The sequence below is a fragment of the Thermobia domestica genome, chromosome 18 (assembly GCF_964235325.1).
Source record: "Thermobia domestica chromosome 18, izTheDome1.hap1.1, whole genome shotgun sequence".
Lineage (NCBI taxonomy): Eukaryota > Metazoa > Arthropoda > Insecta > Zygentoma > Lepismatidae > Thermobia > Thermobia domestica.
Window position 1 is genome coordinate 136,504,015 of NC_137471.1, and position 22,855 is coordinate 136,526,869.

Below are 22,855 nucleotides of genomic sequence, written 5' to 3' on the forward strand. Positions count from 1 at the left end.
AGATTTTTCGCGTTTTAACAAATTGTGTTCCAAATGATTAGTCTAGAAAAGTGTAAAGATATCAGTGTCTATTGCTCATTGAAATATATTAATCATTGAACTGTCGATTGATTCAGAACTGAGAAACTTTCTTCATCATGAGAAAACTGCCATTAATGTTGTGATACTTTTTTTTTTTAATTACATAAAGCAATTTTGTTTGCATTGAGAATAACGAACAAAAAAGTCTTACTAATGGATTCATCTCTCAGAATTCAGGTTATACTGTCTTCCGCATTCTAATGTTTATCTTGTCGAACTGAGAATGTGTTTGTATGGATTATGTAACGAATTATGTCAATGTATATTTTATGTAATAAATACTGAGAGTGTTCCTTCCCCGATGATCTAACCTATCTCTGGCGTGAAGGTGCCTATCGAAACGAAGTCCAACTCATCAACAACACGAGTAATTTGGATCTTTAAAAACCCAGGTCAATCCGGAAGCAAAATGTGAATTAGCAGAGAAGATTTGTCGCGGACAATCAGTTCTCCGGTAGATTATTGACTTACAGTTTCAGTCTTTAGCAGATTCTAGACCAGTGGCTAGAGAGAGATTACGTGAGCAACCAGTAGGACAGTCTTTCGTTCTTGTAAACGGTCTGTCAGCGGAGCTCCCACTTTCTGAGCTACATCGCGAGTCTGAAAATCAGACACACTGGTATACAGACACGTCTGCGTGGTAGAAGAATACCAGAGCGGACAACGAGGAACCAAACAAAGACCATTGAGAGTCAACAGCTACTGTGACTTCAGAATTCCTTCCTTCTCACCCCTTTGCCCAATAATCTCTCATCATTTTTTTTTCTAAAAACTCTCATTTTCTCTTTCATCTGATCTTAAACGGGTGTCGTCCGATCCAAGTACTTTATCTACCTATGAGGCACATTCCAAGCAACTTTAGTAGACGACGCAGCTTTATTGAAATCACAATTTCAATTTAAGCACCTGTAAAAGAAGTAATTACAGATGTATCTCAACTGAAAATAATAATATTCCTAAAGTCATTGTCATACTAAAAGCAGATCACAAATTTTGTAAAAGCCTAACAAACACTAAAACATGTTCGAATAATTGTTGCATCTTTTTTTTTTTTTTTTTTCCTTAAAGGAATGTTCTGTGCACTGACTCTATGTGATCTGGAACCCTGCGATTATGGGACGTGTGAACTGACTCCCGCTAGCTTCAGCTGTCGTTGTCAACCTGGATATGTTGGAGCCAGATGTAATGAGAAACAAAGACCATGTGCAGATAACCCATGTGAAAATAGAGGAGAATGTAGAGAAAAGGGAAATACGTTCCACTGTAAATGTTACGCGTGGTATGAAGGTAAGTCGTTTTTAAAAAGGTGTTTATACGATAAATAACTAAAATTACATGGTATTTCAAAACAACACCGACAACGTTTGGGAGATGACTTCTGACAACAAAATAAGACAAAAGTATAGACTAATCTGGGCGGAATTATAGACCGCCGAAAAAATTAAAAAATGAACTTTAAAGGTTCATAGCTTCAAATCTATGAAACCTACCGTAGTCGGGTCAAGACTTCACTTACGATCTATTATGTGTACTATTCAAATATCCAAGTTTCAGAATCCTGCTGTACTTCCGCAACAATTTTTTAGAGGTAGTTGGTGAGTACTTCAAATTATATGGCCGTAACCAAACTCCCTCTATAAAAATTGTTGCGTGAGCACCTTAGGATTCTGAAACACGGATTTTTGAATAGAGCACATACTAGTTCCTAAGTAAAGTCTTGACCTTACTACAGTAGGTCCCATAGTGTTTTAACTATGGACCTTTAAAGTCCATGCTTTCGGTAACCTATAACTCTGAAAGAAAGTGTTTGTGCACGCAGTTCGGTCTATACTTTTTGTCTTATCTTGGTGTCAGGAATCACCTCCCAAACGTTGTCGGTGTTGTTTTGAAACACCCTGTCTATTAAATTTTCTTACTAATGCGTTTTCCGTAATATACAACTTATTCAAATTTTTTTTTTTTTTTTTTAATATTCTGACTAAATAACTATTCATATACTGTTGAGTATTTTTAAAGAACGTCGAGAAAATTGTGCTCCTAAAAATCTTAGACATGTATTAATGTATTTACAGACTCGATATATATTACTTCAAAATACAGTAAAATACAATTTGATATAGGAAAAGCATTGGCTTACTAGTACTGTACATTCCCTAAGTTTTAAGGAAATTAAGAATTTTTTTTAAAAATTTGGAATGAAAGAAATTTGTACTAAATTAAACTTGTTAATATCAAAATTTTTCAATTGGTAAAAGTTCGCGTCACACCTTTCACCTTGCGAGGACACACTGATAGGCCATGGTACACCGGTTGTGGGATACTATTGTGTTGCAGAGGGCCGTTCTACTTTTGCTTTTTTTTTTAACCTTCATTTAACTATAACTATTTTTCACATTCAGTTGCATACTACAGAAAAATCTAAGCGTTAAATTGGCGAAAAATTGAAACCCATTTTCCGCTTGCTTGACAGTTGCTCTATTAACTGAGCTACCAGCAAAATGACCACGTTTTGCTCCTTCTCAGACACTTTCTCTGACCAGCGATCTGTTATCAATTTGTAGAAGTAATCCCACAACGGTGGATATTTAAGTTGATTAAGTTTCGGTACTTGAGTAAGCACAAGTCAAAACTTGAATACATAACGTAGGTGTTCCACAAGGATCAATTTTAGGACATAAATGATCTGCTCGACCACCTTAGAGAGACTAAACTTATTTTATATATGTAGATGATATGCATAAAATCAAAACCACCCAAAATCCAAAAGAAAAAAGATAACAATGTGTCACAGATAGTTTCCTGGTTTGCAAACAACAAACTATTTCTGAACTCCGACAAAACATCCTACTTAAACTTTCATTCTAACCACGCTAAATTGACACCATATCCAGTATTTCGAATGGACGAAAATATAGCGAAGCCAGCCGAGACAGTCAAGTTCGTTTATCTTCTTATAGACAATAATTTGTCCTGGTCTCAACATATTTCAAAATGATGTCATAAATTATCCTCTGTAATTTTCCTAATAATGTCACTTGTTCCCATTTTAAGCAGAAAAGAAGTACTAACAGCTTACCATAGACTGTTTCGCAGCAAAATCAGATATGGAATATCCTCTTGGGGTTCATCCACTGAATTTATGAAAGTTTTTATACTCTAAAAGAAAGTGATAATAGTCACCAATATTTCTTATTATACTTCTTGCAGAATTCTATTCAAAGACCTAAATATTCTTCCACTTCCTTAATTGTATACATACGAAACATTACTTTTTAATCTACAATAAACAAGAACTGCACAAAAAGAACTCAGATAAACATGGATATAATACGGGAACCAAGTCACACCTCCAAGTTCCTCTTCATAATACCTCTTTGTTTTCAAAAACAATTGCATACAACGGTGTACAACTCTTTAATTCATTACCTAATCAAATAAAGTCTCTTGCCAAACATGAAAGTTTCAAAGTCAGTACGTACTTTGTTGCTAAATCACTGCTTTTACAGTGTGAGGAATACTTATGAACTGATCTAGGTTCTGCTAAGTCGTAAATGTAATTTTTGTGGATATTATATATTTTTTTTCTATTTTGTAAAAGAAAAAAAGCATATGGTGTATGTATGAATGATGTATCTTTTTAATAATCCTTTTAAGGAAACCACAATATTTTATCATGTTTTTAAATAATCTAGGAAATATTGTAAAAGTAGTCATGCTTTTAGTGTAATATGAACATATATTTGTGTAATCACATCATTGACATGCTCTATACCATATGGCAATAAGTCAACGTAAATGGTCATTGAACGCAATAAAATTCATTTCAAATCAATTAGAGTTCTTGAAGATTAAAGAGCAGAAACCCAGAAAAGGTTGACTATGCCATTTGCTAGCTCAAGAGTACAGCAACTGCCTGACAATTGAAAGATCGAAGTTCAAGTTTCCACTAGTTGATTGTCGAAATTTCTCTTATTTGGTCATTTTCTATGTGTACGGATGTTGTGTGCTTTAAACCTATTATATATGGTCATAGCATTCTACCAAATGTTGTATCAAACTTATCTTTGAAAGTCATTTGTTCAAATAAGTTGGTTAACACTTTCACACGCACTATAAACGATCAAATACAAAACTTTTTTTTTTTTGCTCATTTGTTTACATTTCTTCATTCAATGTTACATTCGTTGGTAGGTATAGAGTGCAACATGGTACTCACTTGAAGCAGTTATTTAAGAGTAAGCTGTTTCCTTTCCTAAATCTTAAAATCGTAAATCTTAAAATAAACGAACAATTGGAAATATGAACAGTGCCTGACTTTGCCAACCTAACTTCAGCCACAGTTTCTTCCAAGGTTTCTTTGTGTTTGTATTTATTGTAATATTCTTTAAGTTTACAGTTATACAAAAACAGGATGCTGCTTGTATGCACCAATAAGCATTTCAACTGCTTCCCGTGTACACGTTTAGCGCCACTGTACAGTGATTTTCGTTTGTTTTCTTTGATGCAATGTTGAATAGAAATAGAACATGTTTTATTTTAGAACAGTTGCATTAAATGTTGTAACCAATCCAAAAGTTGCATACAACTTGGTATTGTACACGTTCAAATTCCACTTTGGTGAAACATTTGATGCAATATTTGATTATGTTATTATCGACTTTAGAAATAATTAATAATTATTTTTTCATTGTAGGTCGTTTGTGCGAAAGGAAAATGAGGCGAATTCCTCAAAAGGCCTTGACTGAACGAATGTTGCAGGAGCCTTTCTGGTTGGGATTGATCACAGTTTTCGTGGTGCTTGGTGTAATTGGACTGTTTTGGTGTGCCAAGAGGCATGTCCCTGAAAAGTTGGAAAAGCTGCTTGCAGAGGAAGCAGACCGTAACAGAACAAGTGCGTGTCCACGTCAACGTCGCCATATCACCACATGATTCTTGGGGACAGAGGCTGCTGAGCGGAATTTTCATAGCACTTCTATTAAACACACTGCTAGAAACAAATCAAAATAAGATATATTTGTTATCATGTTGTTCATTCATGATGAGCTAGAATTATAGTCATAGATTTTACTATCACGAATAGAACATAATAATAAGATGAAAAAACATACAGTTTAAGCCATCCACTAACTAGTAAATACTCTCAACAAACTATAAAAGAATGATACACAAAGAGTGAAAAACTGCACGTCTGGACTGAGCTCGAACCCGGGACCTTTGATGTATCGTGCCGATTCGTTAACCACTACACTAACCGGTTAATGCACTGGTTGTTTCGTCCCTTTGTTACTACAATATAAAACAATGATCTATTTTGCTATTTGACATGCTATATCTAGAAATTCAGGGGATTAAAATCTGCAACTTTTACAATTATGCGCCTTAGTTATTCTATTACTAGATATTAACTTCCCTTGCTTTGAAAAAACAAAAATGAAACTGGCCATCATAGAAAATCAGTTGCTACAAAGTGAGAAATATCCATGTAGTTCGGTCAGTTGCTATAAAGTGAGAAATGTCTGTGTATTTCGATCAGATGCTACAAAGTGAGAAATGTCCGTGTATTTCGGCAACTTATTATTTTTTCTTTTGGTAGAAATATTATCCGATTTAATTCCGTCCATGAACTATAATCTTGTTCTTCATCTGCTTTCATCTTCTTTTTACCATTCTTCTATTATGTCACAATGTTACGTTAATGTTGATCAAATAATGTCCTAACCAATTCCTTTATCTCTTGATAATTATCTCCATTTTTGAAATCTTCTTCTGTAATTTTTAAACACTATTTGTATCTATTCGGTTCATTCCAATTATTTTCACTATTCTTCCACACACTACACATTTAATGCTTCTATGTTTTGTTACCTTCACTCTCTCTTTCTTTCCCTCTCTTTCTCTCCCCTTTCTATCTCTCCTCTCTTTTTTTCTCTTCCTCTTTCTCTTTCACTCTTGGTTTCTCTCTGTCTCTGTTCCTTTCTCTCTTCTCGGTTTCTCTCTTTCTCTCTCTATCTCACTCTCTCTTTATAACGTATTGATGTGATCATACGTAGTTATGTGACCAAGAAGAAAAACTACAACAAATATTTCTGAATAGCTTTTGGTTGGGAATATTAGAAAAAAACATTAGATTACCGTAGCTAAATTCTAATTACGTAAATTGTGTTCTCAAACTATATTGTGGATGCAAAGTAAAACATAAAAGGAAAATACATTTTCATATTTATGAATAATTCTGAAAAATAAGTCTTGTAAGTTACATGGGTAGATATAACTGAATAAAATTACACGGTGACATAGGACCAAACAGCAATCGCAATTCATTTTTGACCATACGCATTTGAGAGTTCTGAGAGATAATGCTTGCCCTCACATCTTCGATTATCCGTGGAGGAATAAAGTTTTCTTTTAATTAATTTCGAATATATTATTATAATTAACTGAAAAGCTTCTCATTGTTCAGTTACATTTCTTTTTTTAAAAATCATAATGGCAAAAAAAATTAGATCTAAGACAACTGTACTTCTTGTAATAGCATTAGTAGAACTAACTTAAGTTTCAATTAAACCATGCTCTTAGAAACAAAAATCGGAAATCGTCACATGATACTTTCATAATTTTTACATTATCAATATTCGTGCCTTCGATACAATGTTACTAGATCAAAACTGCTTATTCTGCTGTTAGTTGTAACGAAATTGTTATCTAATTTTAGGGACCTAACTTTACAGTTGGAATTTCAATTAAAATTCTTCAGTAGGATAGTAACATGAAATATTCATTCTGTAAATATTTCATTAGACTAGTATGGAAAGAATTTTTCAACCAAAAATGTGTAATCAAATTTCCGTCCAAAATCTAGCAGACTAGGAATTTACTTGTTACCTGTTATCAGAAAATTGTTACGTAGCTCTGAACATTTAAGTAATGTTAGTTTCAATACGTAATTCACAGCAACGCGAACTCATCATGTTTGAACAACTTGCTGTTTGTATTTTTTTTTTTAATATATATATGAATGTTAAGGTTTCTACTTAAAATCAATTCTACTAAATTAAGGTGTTTCTAAAGTGTGTTTAAGACTTGCCCACCCATCGTCACCACAATAGAACAGGAGCACTTATTTTTATTCCATTAAGCTGTTGCACTCATGATCAAATATCAATTGCAATCTACAAATGCAATGATTCTATGATGTGGCCTTACACTGCCGGAGGCATTAAACTATTATTGATGTACGTAATATTTTTGCAAAAGTTATGAACTGCTTGACATTTTGCAGTACTTTTTTGAGGCTGTTCGAATGAAGGCAAGTTTATACCATCTATTAGTAGTATGTCCCCAGGATAAGACATTAGACGCTACTTTTTTTTAATTTTTGGCCAAAATATAAAATTATGGTCGCTGTATTCCAACACTATTTAATTTTCCCGTGTTAGATAATAAAAGAACAATCAACATGTAGTAAACCTATGAACAGAATAATCGTGTCGTGTGAAGGAAGTAATGCCAAACCCATCTTAATTACATACGGAATAATACAAAATGATAACTAAGTAAAATAGTAAGCTAAAAGGTTTCCTTTCTTTTTGGATTTAAAGATCCAGTATATTTCGACAAAAATTTTCTTGTAGGCCTTATATCTGGAGAACTACAAACTTCCCAAACCCGAACTATCACTTAATTGAGTATGATGTGCTTATTCCGTAGAAAATTCGAAAACTCGATTTAGGGACAGTTCAAAAATTTTGTGGCTCTTGATCCAATTGGCCCAAAAGAGCCAATATATTTCAACTCAAATTTTCTTGTAAGCCTTATATCTGGAGAACTACATAAACTTTAGCTAAACCCAATCTGCCATTTAACTCAGTAAGATGTACTTATTCCGTAGAAAATACGAAAACTCGAATCAGGGGTCGTTCAAAAATTTCGTGGCCCCTGATCCAATAAAAAATTGCAACAAAAAATTTCTTGTAGACCTTATAATGTTATCTGGAGAACTACATATAGTGTCGCCAAACCCAAACTATCAGTTAAATCAGTATGGTGTGCTTATTCCGTAGAAAATTCGAGAATTCGATTTAGAGGCCGTTCAAAAATTTTGTTGCCTCTAATTCAAAAACTAATTATTGGCCATGATAGCAATCTTTTATCTATTTTTAGTTTTCCTAAAATTTTTGTTTAAAGAAGTCATTCTTATTATTCAAACATCTTCGAAGTTCTTGGTAGCATGGTGTATACTATAGTATATTTTAATGTAGGAAAACGCTTTTTAACAAGTACAAAATTAGCTTTACTGCTTCTGTGTAGTTGCTAAATGTGTAATAGTTCCTCAATATTTTGAAAAGCAGCATGGCTGCCCTTCATCAGGAGACTAAGACATCTAATCAAACACATGATGGAATAATCTTACTCCTTTTTTTTTAACTATGTAACCTTCTTGTGGAATTTGTAAATAAATGTAAAACAGCATCTAATATTATATATTTCAAGAATTAAACATTGGCGATAAAATAAACCACATAATCCGGCATAATCCTGTAATTCACAATTTTTTAACTAAGATTCAACGATTCAATAAATATGTGATTTATTATCTGATAATTATCTGTAATTAAAATCAAGTACATAAATACTATATTGAACACTAGCAGCGTTCACCCCGCTTCGCTGCGGTCACCCCGGAACGCAATAAACTTTGTTACTTAGATAATTTTTACTTTTTCGCTTTCAAGTGATATGATAAAAACCATAGAAGATTGCAGTAAATGTTAACATTATATCGCCTGTCATTTATGTTAACCCGCCCCGCTTCGCTGCGGTCACCCCGGAACGCAATAAACTTTGTTACTTAGATAATTTTTACTTTTTCGCTTTCAAGTGATATGATAAAAACCATAGTAGATTGCAGTAAATGTTAACATTATATCGCCTGTCATTTATGTTAACCCGCCGAGTGACACGGTCATGCGGGTTGCATATAAATACGTTTATTTTTACCTATGATGAACTAACAAAGGATTTGTACGTTATGGACACTTGAATGGTCAATTATCTCAAGACACTGGTAATTAAAAATTAAAGTGATATGATAAAAACCATCTAGGGTCCAAATCCTAATAACCCCCCAAAAATGAAAGAAATTGGTTCAGCCGTATTAGCGTGATGAGGGAACAAAGGATTTGTGCGTTCTCTTTTATATATTAGATGTCAAAATGTTTGCATAAATGAAATCATTAATTGAAATGAATATCTTGAATTTAGTACCACAAAAATGTAAAACCCATTATTAAACGCAGACTAAGACAATTGTAATAAAATATTATATATATATCATGTTTTAAAGAAATAAAAGAAACGAGTCACCAGTAAAAATAAGTTACATAATGTAGCAACAGATAATGAAATTCATGATCTTAGAAAAAGCAATGTTACCAAATGAAAAAGAAAAGTTCTCTCGTCTTTTTCGGTATTAAATATCAATTTGACCTGTCTGATTTGGATTCGGATAAACTATTGAATTAAGTAACTCTTAATTCATGATTAAACAAGTTGCGTTAATGAACCTGTTATGCAATACTCGAAATATCTTGACCGTAAACTCAACTAAATTTAAATAAATTAATTATTTTGCGGCATATACTGGCTATAAATGCTTTTCAATTTGCGTTTTCACTTTTACAATTTTGTCCATAGGTTTCCTATCATTTAGAGCGTCACGTGTCTTATCCAAAAACGATGCTGCAGATGCATGTTCTGGAGCTTGTACTACTAGGCTGGACAGCAACTTCGACTTCTCTTTATTTTTTTACTTTCTTTCTAACTTTAGCTCCAGCCTCTGTCACCTGGAGGAAGACATATTCTTTCAGGATTTTGGTGTCTATCTCTCCGTGGAGAGGACATCACATGTAACCGCTGTTACCAATATTCCATTGGCTTCTTTATGTATAAGTGCATGTACCTGTTTCTCTTCCATATGCAGAGTGGTTTCAAAAATGTTTGTGCAAAACTTCAGAAACTGATTTCTTTACACCAAATGTAACGAAAAAGTTTTACTGAACATAGGTCGAAACAGGCTTTCTGTATATGAGATACAGGCGTGAGCAAATGTTATCAACAATTTTGAAGGGTGATTATGTTTAGAGATAACTGATCACTGATTCAGTTCCAAGTTATGTGAATTCGCGGTTGATAATATCATGCCCATGAGTTTTCTCGGGGTTCTCCCTGTTTTTACATTTTCTTTCCGTGAATTTCTCCTTACTTGGAAACCTTATAGATGTTAAAACTTGGCAACCTTATAGGCGTAAAGTAAAGATTTTATTTAATTTTGCTTTACAGTACAAATTCTTAAATCAATAAATTAGAAACGAAATTAGTAATTTGTGAACAATCTTTAATACCAAAAAATAGCTATATTCTAGTTCCAATCTTGCTTTAGTTAACAACAAGAAAGGCGATAGAATCAACACGAGAAAGCGAATGTTACTATGACGATTCCAAACGTGTTACAAAATACAAACAACTATAAAATATTGTTTCTTATGACATATAAATAGGTTCCCAAATTTAATAATAACATTTAGTAAAACACTCCTCAGGATTAAATAGTAACATTTGTTAAAGCGTCTAAATTAAGATTAGTTTAAAAGAGCGCTAATCACAATAAATTGTAGCACCTTCCCTATCTTTTCAACATAATTTGGTAGGGAGCGACAATATTCGTATTGATTTCATAGAGACCGAAAAGTGGATTTCGAAACTTTGTCCAAAAACAAATTGACTCAATGACCAGAGAATAAATCGTGAATCTTTTTTTTAAGTTATCTTTTTTCTTTCATTGTTGAGAGAGTTCCATTATAGGGAACTTGTTTCTGAAAAGTAAAATTAAATGTTCTCAACAATGAATAAATCGAAATAATTAAAAATTCCACGAATTATCTTCTAAATATATATTCAACTTATCTCAATATACATTCAACGAAGTAAGCTTCTCTTTACTCATTAGGTTTTTTTCTCTCTCTTTTTTTAATTTGTACAAGACCAGGACAGGAATCGTAAGTTTGTCTCATATTAGCTCCAAAGTTATTGACAAAACATGTAGGAAGGGAAGAAATCAACTCTACGAAAGCATTCCAATATTGGACAAGGAATCCTTAAGTCAGTATTATTTTCATAGAGTAATCTGACATTTAATAATGCTTTTGTGACAGAATTTCCATTTAATATTTAATCGCCACTAGTATAACCATCCATTTATTGTCAAGTTTATGGATGAAAAGATCCAATATATTTTCAGACAAAAATTTTCTTGTAAGCCTTATAACTGGAGAACTACATATAGAGTAGTAACACCCAAGCTATCACTTAACTCAGTATGATGTACTTATTCCGTAAAAAATACAAAAACTCGATTTGGGGCCGTTCAAAAATTTTGTGGCCCCTGATCCAAAAGTGCATCGAAAGATACAATATATTTCCATCAAAAATTTTCTTGTACGCCTTATATCTGGAGAACTACATATAGTGTAGCCAAACTCAAGCTATCATTTAACTCAGTATAATGTGCTTATTCAGTAAAAAATACGAAAGCTGGATTTACGGGTCGTTCAAAAATTTTGTGGCCCCTAATCCAAACTCTAATTTTTGGCAAAAGTCGCAATCTGTGATGCATTTTTTGGATCATTCCTAAAATTCTTTGCCAAGATCACAATCTTTAGATCCATTTTTTGGATCATTCGTAAAATTCTTGTTGCTATTCAAAATTGCACGCTACATAAACTCCATCACTTTCCCCGCCTTTAGCAATTAAAAGAACCTCTTTTCGACCTATGTTCGTACCGGTTTCATTTTTTGTAGCGTGTGGTGATAGGAATGCTGAAGTTCTACACGAATATTCTGAACTCAATGTATACTTATTTTTTTTTCCTTGCATGAATTTATTATGCATTCACTTTACGTTCACTTTGTGCATGATTAAATTGTAAGTTATGGTGAAGCGTAAAAATTAAGTGCTAATCAGCGTCTCAAACGAAAAATACAACAGCAAACTATTTTATGACCAACGCTGAGTAAGTAATTCTTTATAATTGAAAGAAAAAATGACAGAAAGAAATCCACATGGTACCATATAAGTACAGCAAAATGATATTTTACAGATATATATATATATATATATATATATATATATAAAATAGATGTTACTACGTTTTGTTAGGATTTATGTGTTTCAAAAACTTTATATTTTGATATGACGACTTACGTAAGTCAGTAAGAGCGTGACATGTAATTACATTTGTATAATTATTACAATATTCATATAAGCTGCGTACATAAACCTGAAAAGATTTTTCCAGATACTAACAGTAACATATACTTGCATTTATAGAACAGCAATACACGACGAAAATACGGTTACGTATACAAAACTTAAAGGAATATTCACGACAACGGATAATTCAATTGTAAAATATTGCCATATGTAGAATTTGTTAAATTCATGGGACATGAGTGCAAGAAGGAATACGCAAAGTGACAGAAAGGCCGAAAGCCCCTACTTCTAGAACCAACGTAGAAGGCGGTGCTAGACAATGTCTAACTTTAGTGATTTTTAAAATGTCTTCACAGAACGCAACTCGATCTCAGTATATTTATAATATTAGAAAAAGAAGGTAAGATAAAAAAAAAATGTATCATGAGACGAATACTATTTGGAAAAAGACCCAGATATATCGGAAACAAACTTTTCAATTGTCTTCCAATAATCATATAAAAAAAGGACAAAATTCAACAATTTCAAAAAGGAATTGAGGAAGTTCTTTGTGAATCATGTGATAATAATTTTACGGAATATTACAGCATAAAATATTTTGTTCAGAAAAAAAATGCATTTAGCTTTCAAGCCTTGAACGACTCGTTGATGAAATGTAGAAAGGAGAAAATGAAATTTTAAAAAAATGCTGAGATAACGATCCGATTGGTTATTATGATCAGTTATATTGTTGTCAGGGGCATCATTTGGGAATGGAATGTGGGAAATTTGCCCTCCTCCCTGGGTTTGAGAAACATACACTCTTTAATAAATTGTGTACTAATGAATAATAAAAAAAGCAAAAGTCTTATATCGGTGGATGTTCTTGCCTCCTTCCTCCCCACGACAATACCTGAAATGACATTACTGCTTGCCACTAATGAAGTAGACTATTTCAATTACGTGTTATATGACACGCAATATTCAATATAGCTAAGAAGGACTCACAACCGTACCTCTCTTATATGAATTTGAAATAAGTTCTCACTTGTATTATTTTGCTTCTAACATTCTTATATTCCACACAAATATACCAAAACACTCTGAAAATGCAAAACTTGTCTTAATGGAAGTGTAAACTGTTCTAAACTGAATCTTTCATACGAAATTCTATTGGTAAATTGGATCAATATCATAAATAAAATGTGAACGGCTAAAGTTTCCTCAAAACAATCTGCAAAAGTCAATATTCCGTGCTCTTATCATGAACTTGTCTCTTGTAAGTACATATTTCTCTCAGAGATACTAGAAAGATAAATTGTTAATTATATAGTTTGAAAATCTGAAAAAAAAAAAATTGAAAAAAGAATAAGAATTTCCATGTGAAGAGTTTTATGTATGACCATACCATTTATATTTCCTTTAACCTTTCAACATATACATGCTTCAAAAGAAAGGTTTCACTTATATTATAATGATCATGGTATTTTGAGATGGTTGATACACAAAGCCCTGCTTCAGTTCTTAAACATTGCTCAAATTTCATGTAAAACCTAGGTCTCATGTAATGTGCTCGAACAAATCACAGAAGGAGCTTCAAAAATTTATGAGACTCAAATTTATCCATGCACAAAAATATATTCTGTTGCTACTATTAAGATTCAAGCCACAGAAAGAAAAATATTTAGATTTTCATGATTTATAATAATTTGACTACAGTCCTAATACTTGTAAAATGTTAAAGTAAATATATCAATGTATTGACAGGCCTTCCTTTGCCAAAAAGCACAACTTACATATATAGTTAGTGTATCTTCAATGGGACAGCTATGATGTTACACTCATACCTATGTCATAAATAAATGTATTTTGAAAATTCTTCTCTCACAAGAGATCCGAAGTATGTCTTTCGTTAGTAATTTGAACTCTTCAATAAATGGAGACCTCAGAGGGTAAAATTTATTTTTGTTTTATAAATGGATGACCCACAATTTTGATGTGTCCTTGTGTGGTATTCCACTCTTACTTTTCAAACGAATTGTATAATACCTTACGATACTACGAAAAATTGCACTGAGAATACGAAAGAAAAATATGCACCGCATGGACAAACTTCATTCATGAGTTATTAATCTTTTGTATTCTTGGCAAAGTAATGGTTTCAGATATGTTTGGGTCTAATATTCGATTAATTATCTGCATTTAGTTTGAGTCCGTAGTCACAGATAGCTGATGACGAAGTCAAAGAGAAAAACATAGCTTAAACGTTTTTCGAACACCAAGTTTGAAAGAAAATACTGAAAAGATAGACAAATAAATTAGTAATGTGAGAACGTTTCACAATTTAGCACTTCACATTACCCCTTGTCCAATATCATACGAATAACAAAATCAAGTTATCTCAGGTATTTAATACGGATTGATCGTATTGAAAATACGAGCGCGGTGTATGAAGTTCTTGTTTAGAGACCTTTGAAAGAGATCTTTTGGTAACGAAAAGATGAAAGAACAATACGAGACAGATCGCTTAGGAAGGTGGCTAACAACAATCCTTCTTTAACCAGGGCTACACAGAATGCATCCAATAACAAGCTGTTGCCTGTTCGGCTATGAATTTTCGTTTCCTTAAGGCATAGAGTTAATTAGCTAGATAGTCATGAGTTTATGATTTAAAATACAATTCTCGATTCGTTTTTATAATTCCTACTTGGTTTGCAAAACGGAATATTGCAGAATATTCAAAGTCTATACGTTTCGTTATTCATTATGACTCGATAGTTAAGATACATACATACCTAAGTAGAATCACATCAAAGAGAAATGAATACATAATTAGAAAATACGACGAAGGGCTAAAACTTACTCCTTATCAACGGCAAATACATATGTGAAGGGGACAATAGTATTAACTCATTTATGATTTTTTTTAACAACATCAATGTTTCGCTTCACCTCTCTCTAGTTTTTGAATTTATGATTAAATTTGTTATGCATGAGTACTTATTTGACTTCAGTACTAATTTTTTGTATGCATTAGTTCCTTTTCCTCTCTCTTCCTACATTCTTTTAAATCTTATTATAATTTTCTTCTTTTCATTTTTTATTCCAAAGAAAGTATAACTTTCCTCTGTATTAATACTTCCTTCCATCTGTCTGCACAAATCTTTCTCTAGCATTTCACGTTTATAGTCTTTCTTGGTATTTTCCATTTAGTAGTAAATTTGCGTTACTCTATGCTGTTTAGCATGACGATCCTCTTCTTAAATTAAACCTTGTAGTTAGAAATACATACATATATATACATATATATATTGCTTAATGCATAATTTGGTTTTTAAAAAGAAAAAGAAAGAAAAGATCTATTTTCTATACAGGCTGTTACCTAAATGTGTCATAGTATTTTGTGAACAGATTCCTCAAATTAAAATAAGAAAAAAAAAGTTCATATGGACCTATACTCAAAAGTAGATAGCTTCAAAGTTATAGGGTGCCGAAAACGTAAAATAAATAAACTTTAGAAGTTCATGCTTCACTACTATGAGACCACAGTCGGGGCAAGGCATCACTGAGGAGCTGGTATGGGAACTATCCAAATATCCATGTTTAAGAATGCTCCAGTACTTGCACACCAATTTTTAGAAAGGTAGGTGGAGAGTGATCAAGTAAACTCCCAAACAACCTCTCAAAAAATGATTGTGCAAGTACCGGAGGTTCCGAAAGATGGATATTTAAATAGTTCGCATGCAGGTAAGTTCCTCAGTGATGTCTTGACCCAACTACGATAGGTCCCATAGTAGTGGAGCCATGAACTTTTAAAGTTCACTTGTTTCTCGTTTTCGCACCCTATAACTCCGGAACTATCCACTTTCGATCACAGGTCCATATGAACTTTTTTTTCTTATTCTTATGTAAGGAATCTGTTCTCAAAATATTGACACATTTATGCAACACCCTATATATAGTGAACCTTGTGATATAACTTAATGCTCGTTGAAAACTTAAGTTTAAGAAAGAGAATAACATTGAACTAAATATTATATTTTACATATTTTCAAATAATTTTATAGCTCTAAATATGCAGCAAAACTTCAATTTTGTACTTTCGTAGTTGTAAATATTTATTGTTTTTATTCTTATATTTTAAATGAAATTATCGAATTATCGCTCCAGCTAAATGAACTATCAAATTACAAAATAGTTTACTACCAAACATTGTATTTTAAAAATTCGTTTGTATTCTTTATAAGAAGTAGTTCTTACTTTACGTACAAATGATAATGAGAATTAAAATGCTCCAATGCATGAATAAATTGAGAGACATTTTCGTCTTTCATGTAATTTACAAAGTTTCTGAAGGAAATTCATGTAAATGGTGTAAATGTTACAGCGGTATATTTGTGTTTATTCATGTAAATCATTCGTCGTTCTTCTGAGTTTCATGTTTCTGACCTTATGGATTGTACTTCTTTTTTATCAGATATAGAATCAAAGATCTCTTTAGGTAGACAGACATTGTATAATTCATCGACTAAATCTATTGTTTTATGGTCATAGATAATTGCAATACTGAATTAGATATTTTGAATAACTGATCTGTTCATTTCAGGATTGTTATCATTAGTAGAATTGGTTTAGAATGTATTCATTAGTATATTCCCTGCCTCAGTAATTATTTTTTTCTTTCTAAAATACATCTATTTGTTAACGTGTCTTTCTACAGAAAGAATAACATTTTAATTTTATTTATTACAAATTACATTAAAAGCTGGATAAGTTTTTTCCTTTACCAGTTAAACTTCTTGATGGTATTTGCTTCAGTAGTGTAGGCATTCTTAGGACTATAATTTCGAACTATTTTGAGGTTATTTCTTCCAAGTTACTCCATCCGAATTAGTTGAACCAGTACCATTTCTGATTTTTTAAACATTTTTTTTAATATACAGATCACTGGACAATAGCATTTACTGTCTATCTCATACATGAATTTATTGTATAAGGTTGAATACACATATAAATCAAAAGAACAGTACCATATTCGACCATCAGCTGCATGATGGGTTGGGCTACTGTTGAGAATCATATTGGTACAGTAGACCGAAGTTTTCTTTTCTTTTGATTTTTGTTTGATTTTGTTTAATAGTGTGAAAAGTATAGTCTTTTTAAATAATGGCTTTGTTGAATAATAAATAATTTTGTTGAATGGTTTTGTTCCGGAAAAGAGTCGACCAGATAGGGCTAAGTTGAAATCCACTGTCTGCATTGAGACTGTTCCTTTCCCGTGAGATAGCTATAGTTTCCTTTAATGTTCTGTCCCAAAAATTGCTGGATGTAGCTTCTATGGTGATATTTGTAAAATTAATTACACCACCAAATAGCACCAACTACTACAAATAACACCATAGAAGCTACGTCCAGCAATTTTTGAGACAGAACATTAAAGGAATCCATAGCTATCTCACAGGAAAGGAACAGTCTCAATTGACAATGTGTTTCAACTCATAACTGTGTGGTCGGCCCTTTTCAGGAACAAAACAGACGTTCAACAAAGTCATTTCTCGTAGCTACAACAACAGAAAATCAGGAGCCAGCATCCCACACTCAATCAGAAGCCAACATTTCCCTCAGCCAATCACAAGCACCCATTCATATCTCTTCCCCTAAATAGTCACTATACGTATATAGATGTTGACGTCTCCGGTCTTTTCATTAAAATCCCTGAAGACTAATGCGATGTCTGCATTCGAAACGTAGGATATCGATATCTTCACTTGGCTGATAACTCGTGAATCACGTCGAAAAAAAAATCAAGTCTTTCTTCGGTATATTCTTAATTTGAATCTGTAAACTTCACGAAAACAGCTTGTAGCAACTTACAACTTAAATTAGATTCCATGTCATCTTATCTTTAGGAATTCTATCTGCGACACAAGATTGATCAAAGTGTTTTAATAAAGCTGTGTGCTACTTTTTTTTTTCTATCAAACGACATACGCGATATAAGAATTTTTAGTTTACGTCCATGTATTCATCTAGCAAGTGACCATAATTACTTGAGATTACATATTACGCGTATTTACACAAGCCTTATGAGCATGTGAATTCAATATTTTAAACCAACTAGTAATATTTAATTGTTATCTCCTTAATAGACCTCAACAAATTTAGGCTAGACCTTAATAGATTAGTGGCTCTAATGTAATATGTAAGATCGCTCGTGATTGAAGAACTTTAGTTCATCTCAATAAAGCAGTAATAAAATCACGTACTTTAGCGTATTTCTGCTTGATTTAATCGTGAAAATGTTGATCTCATCTTGACATCTTCCGAATGTGCATCTTGCATTACTTGTTGAGTTGCTGTTACATCACATTTTTTACGTTGTGTCCTCCTCTTCTAACCGGAATTCTATTTCTTAACACTCCACAAATACGACAAGTGATCGGAAAGTGAGGTTACAAAGCCTGTAGTTCAACGTGTATATAATGTTTCATGTAACCAATACAGCTACCTGATAGCACATACATTAGATTTTTTTTTGTTTACATAGTCTCCATATCGGTTGAGACACTTGTCGCATAGTGGGATGAGTTTGAAAATTCCCTCCTAATAAAAATCCTGTCCTTGTGAGTTCAGACACGTTGTCATGAAGTGTTTCACCTCCTCGTCTGAAGCGAGATGAGCATCTCCTAGGTGCTTCTTCAATTGCGGAACAGGTGAAAGCCGCTTGGAGCGAGATCTGGGCTGTAGAGAGGGTGGTCAATGATATCCCAGCGAAAGTGGGTGACGTTTTCTCTACCAGCCGCAAACTTTTGACACCATTCTGAGACATGTTGACGAGAAATTACAGTCTCTCCGTAAACCATCTTCTAGCTGCCGGTAAATTTCAGCTGCGCTTACATGTTTCGCCCACATAAATCGAATAACTGAGCAGACTTCTTCGCGAAACCAGTTTTCCAAACGAGTCGCTATTTATGTCTACCTACAACTAGCACCATAGGTAACGGGTGGCAGAGACTCTACACAGTTGCCAACTCCATGTATTAAAATTATCGCACGCTCCTCATTTCTGTATAACAGACGAAATTCCTGAAATATCGGCTTTATAACCTTAGTTTATGATCTTCCCTCATAGAAACAATCTTCAAATACTGGCGTAGTAGACTAAAGATATTTTGAATTAATGGTAGAAATACTAATGCATACAGTATAAAGAACTGTGTTATTTTCAAATACCACATCGATATCTGACAATGTTCCCAATACTATTTGTGTAGTTCTTTAAAAAGATGAGCATGCACAAATAGTGTTGGCAACATTTGTAAGGTGACAATGTGGTATTTGAAAATACCGTAATTCTTTATACTGTACGCATTAATGCTTTTATCATTGATTTAAATAGCATTTAGTCTACTCCGTTAGTATTGAAGTCCCTGTTTATATTTGTGGAGTGTTAAGAAATAGAATTGTGGTTGGAAGAAGAAGATACAACATTAAAAATGTAGTATACCAGTAACTCAACAAGTAATTCAAGGTGCATGTCTGGAAGAAGATGTCAGGATCACAACGAAATTTTCACACTTAAATAAGACACAAATATACCAAGGTACATGATTTTATTAATTCTTTATTAATTTACATAACAGTATATTATTCATAAAATGGAAAAAACTAACTTACTGTAGTCCAAATTAGACCATGAACACTATATATTTCATATTCTTGAATGAATTAAAATAACAGTTCATAATTCATACTGAACATAATTTAAGATTATAATACTATATGTACTCTAGATGCAAAATTATTCCAATTACGTTGCTACTCGTATATTGAAAATGCACAGATAAGTTCAGAATTGCGATTATTGTTTTATTTTCAAAGAAAATATAACATATAAAACCATAGTTTGAAATATATAAAACCAGCTTTAAAAGTGAGTACAGTTACATACAAACTTGATTCTTTATCTTCAAAATGCATATTTCATGCAAAAAATAAGTAGTATTCCTTAATTCGAAATACCCTCTATATACAAATAATCTCTCGTCCTCAGATTTTCTACAGTACTTTCTAGCTAGTTGTCTCTAAAGAAATGAAACCAATGTTTAAAATTACAAAAATACCTCGTCCCTTTTTAATAAATAAGAAAGGAAAAATATTTATTTTGTTTTAAGAAAGGAACTATAAATAGTACGCGTTCTTTTCACAAAAATATCCGTTGACAAAACAAAGTTCTTTCTTAGAAAAGATCTTTCCCAATAATGCTAACAGTTTAAGGTAAAAATACAGAGAAAGGTCTGATCAACTAAACTAACGGGAATTAAAGACAAGATATTTTCTTGCTTAGCAAATGTTCAGCTATGAGATACACGATAAATTTTCTATATGATGTCATTGCTAGCTCAAACGGTAGAGAATCTATTTAGCGAAAGGGAGGTGATCGGGATTTTCGCTCCATCAGTCTTGCAGTCTATCAGTCTAAGATGTTAGAAAAATTAGGGAAGATCTGTGAAGAATATGGGATGAAAATAAGTGTTAGAAAAACAAAAGCCATGGTAATTAGAACGAAGGGGTCGGTGTCAAATATAGAAATCGGAGGGGAGAAAATAGAACAGATGAGACTAGTTTTGATACCTGTATAGTATTATTAATAATGATATGAATGTAAACGTGAAATAAAAGTAAGGATAGGAATGGCGAAAGAAACCTTTAGGAGGAAGAAAATACTATTTTATGGGACCTTGAATCAAGAGTTGAGAAAAGAGACTCATAAAGTGCTTCGTATGGTGTATTGTGCTGTATGGGTCAGAAACATGGACATTAAGTAAGAATGATGAGAAGTGACTGGAAGCTGTTAAAATGTGGGTGTGGAGAAGAATGGTGCGAATTAGCTAGGTCGAACAGAAAACGAATGAGAGAGTGTTAGAAATGGTAGGGGAGAAAAGAACAATTTTAGATATTATTAAAAAGAAGAGAAACTGGTTGGGAGATTGGATGAGAAGGAACTGAATAATAAGGAACGTGCTAGAAGTTATGCTGGCACGAAAAAGAGGGAGGGGGCGAAGGAGACTACAATTAATGGATGATAACAAAACAGAAAAGTCGTACGTGAAGGCGAAGAGGTTAGCGGTAGACTGTGGAACATGGAAGTTTCTCAGTTGTAGCAAATGACCTGTCAATAATGGCAGAATACCTATGATGATGAGTCTTGCAGTGGGTTTTTCAATGTTATTCCAATATATCTCTTTACTTACGGGTGTAAAATCTCGTACAAATACTGAAAAGAATTGTAAGAGTAGTTCAGTCACATTTATTATGATAAATATGTTATTCTAATAGTATTCATGTCTACCTGCTTGTCAGGAATACAAACAGTAATCTACATTGTAACCTAAAATGAAATAATTAGTTAATGCCTAATCGATTTTTTTTAAAAAAAATCTCTAATTGCTCATATGTAGTCAGTATAATTTTCCATAATGAATAGTTTCCTTTATTTGATATAAAACACAGCACAAAATTGAAGTTTTACTGTATTAATTACAGTGTCATAAAGTATAAGAACTTTAAGTAACGTCTGAAAAGAGAAAGATTATATTATGTACGTTAGTATTAATATAAATGTACAGATAGTTGTGAAGGAATTCCTTATATTACATGTATGTTTATTCTTTAATTAATTTATTTTTTAATATTTGTCTGTACGTCTACGTTATTTTCAGTAATGATATTATTTATTGAGAATCAGAAGTATTGAAATGTCAGTAAATATAATATGGTTATGGTTAAAAAGAAGCAATTATTTAAAACTTATCAATTTTTTGGGGTTTTACAGGGCATTGAGTTTAATAATAATTGAAGTACTACTGCAAATTTCAAAACATACGTTTATAAAGATGCCTCTAAACATTTCAAATAATATACTTAAAATTATTTTTGCACATTACAAATTGTTTTGTTTTATTCCACGGCGTAATATGACGTCATTTATTCATAGTACATTACACAAATAATCAATAATTATATGTAATACACACAATGAACAATTCATTATATATGTACTATTTAGCAAGCTATTTTCTTATTAATGTCTACATTTAAAGGTTTAACCCCAAAACACATAACACAAATTGAATGTCTTACTAAATACCATACAAATAGCACGCAGCTTCAAATATGGATTCAAACATTAAAATGTACTTACGTAGCCGGAAAGTAAACAAAATGTTATCAGTTAATGTAATAGATACACAAGATAGATAGGATTTTATTAAAATACTAACACACGCTTGTATAGTATTTAATTGGCTAGTGTGTGACATACAAAGTGTTACAAACATTTGTCAGAATATTTTGGGAAGAAATTACTCACATGAAAATTAAAAAAAAAAAAAAAAAGAAGTTCATTCGGACTTATGGTCGAGAGAGCATAGTTTCGTAGTTACAGGGTGCCAAAAAAGTGAAGAAATGAACTTTAGAGGTCCATAGTTTTACTACTATAGGATCGATCATAATCGAGTCAAGACA

The 22,855-nt window shown here is 32.5% G+C and overlaps 1 protein-coding gene across 2 annotated transcripts in view; it reads left to right on the top strand.

Moving 5' to 3' along the window:
- Window positions 1-22,855, top strand: part of LOC145675647 (uncharacterized) — a 920,247-nt gene that overhangs the window by 847,174 nt on the left and 50,218 nt on the right. For both annotated transcript variants that reach the window (XM_081746206.1, XM_081746207.1), the window contains exons 17-18: window positions 1,150-1,368; window positions 4,775-4,972. In XM_081746206.1, coding sequence (XP_081602332.1) covers window positions 1,150-1,368; window positions 4,775-4,972 — 417 coding nt within the window. The remainder of the gene's footprint in view (window positions 1-1,149; window positions 1,369-4,774; window positions 4,973-22,855) is intronic.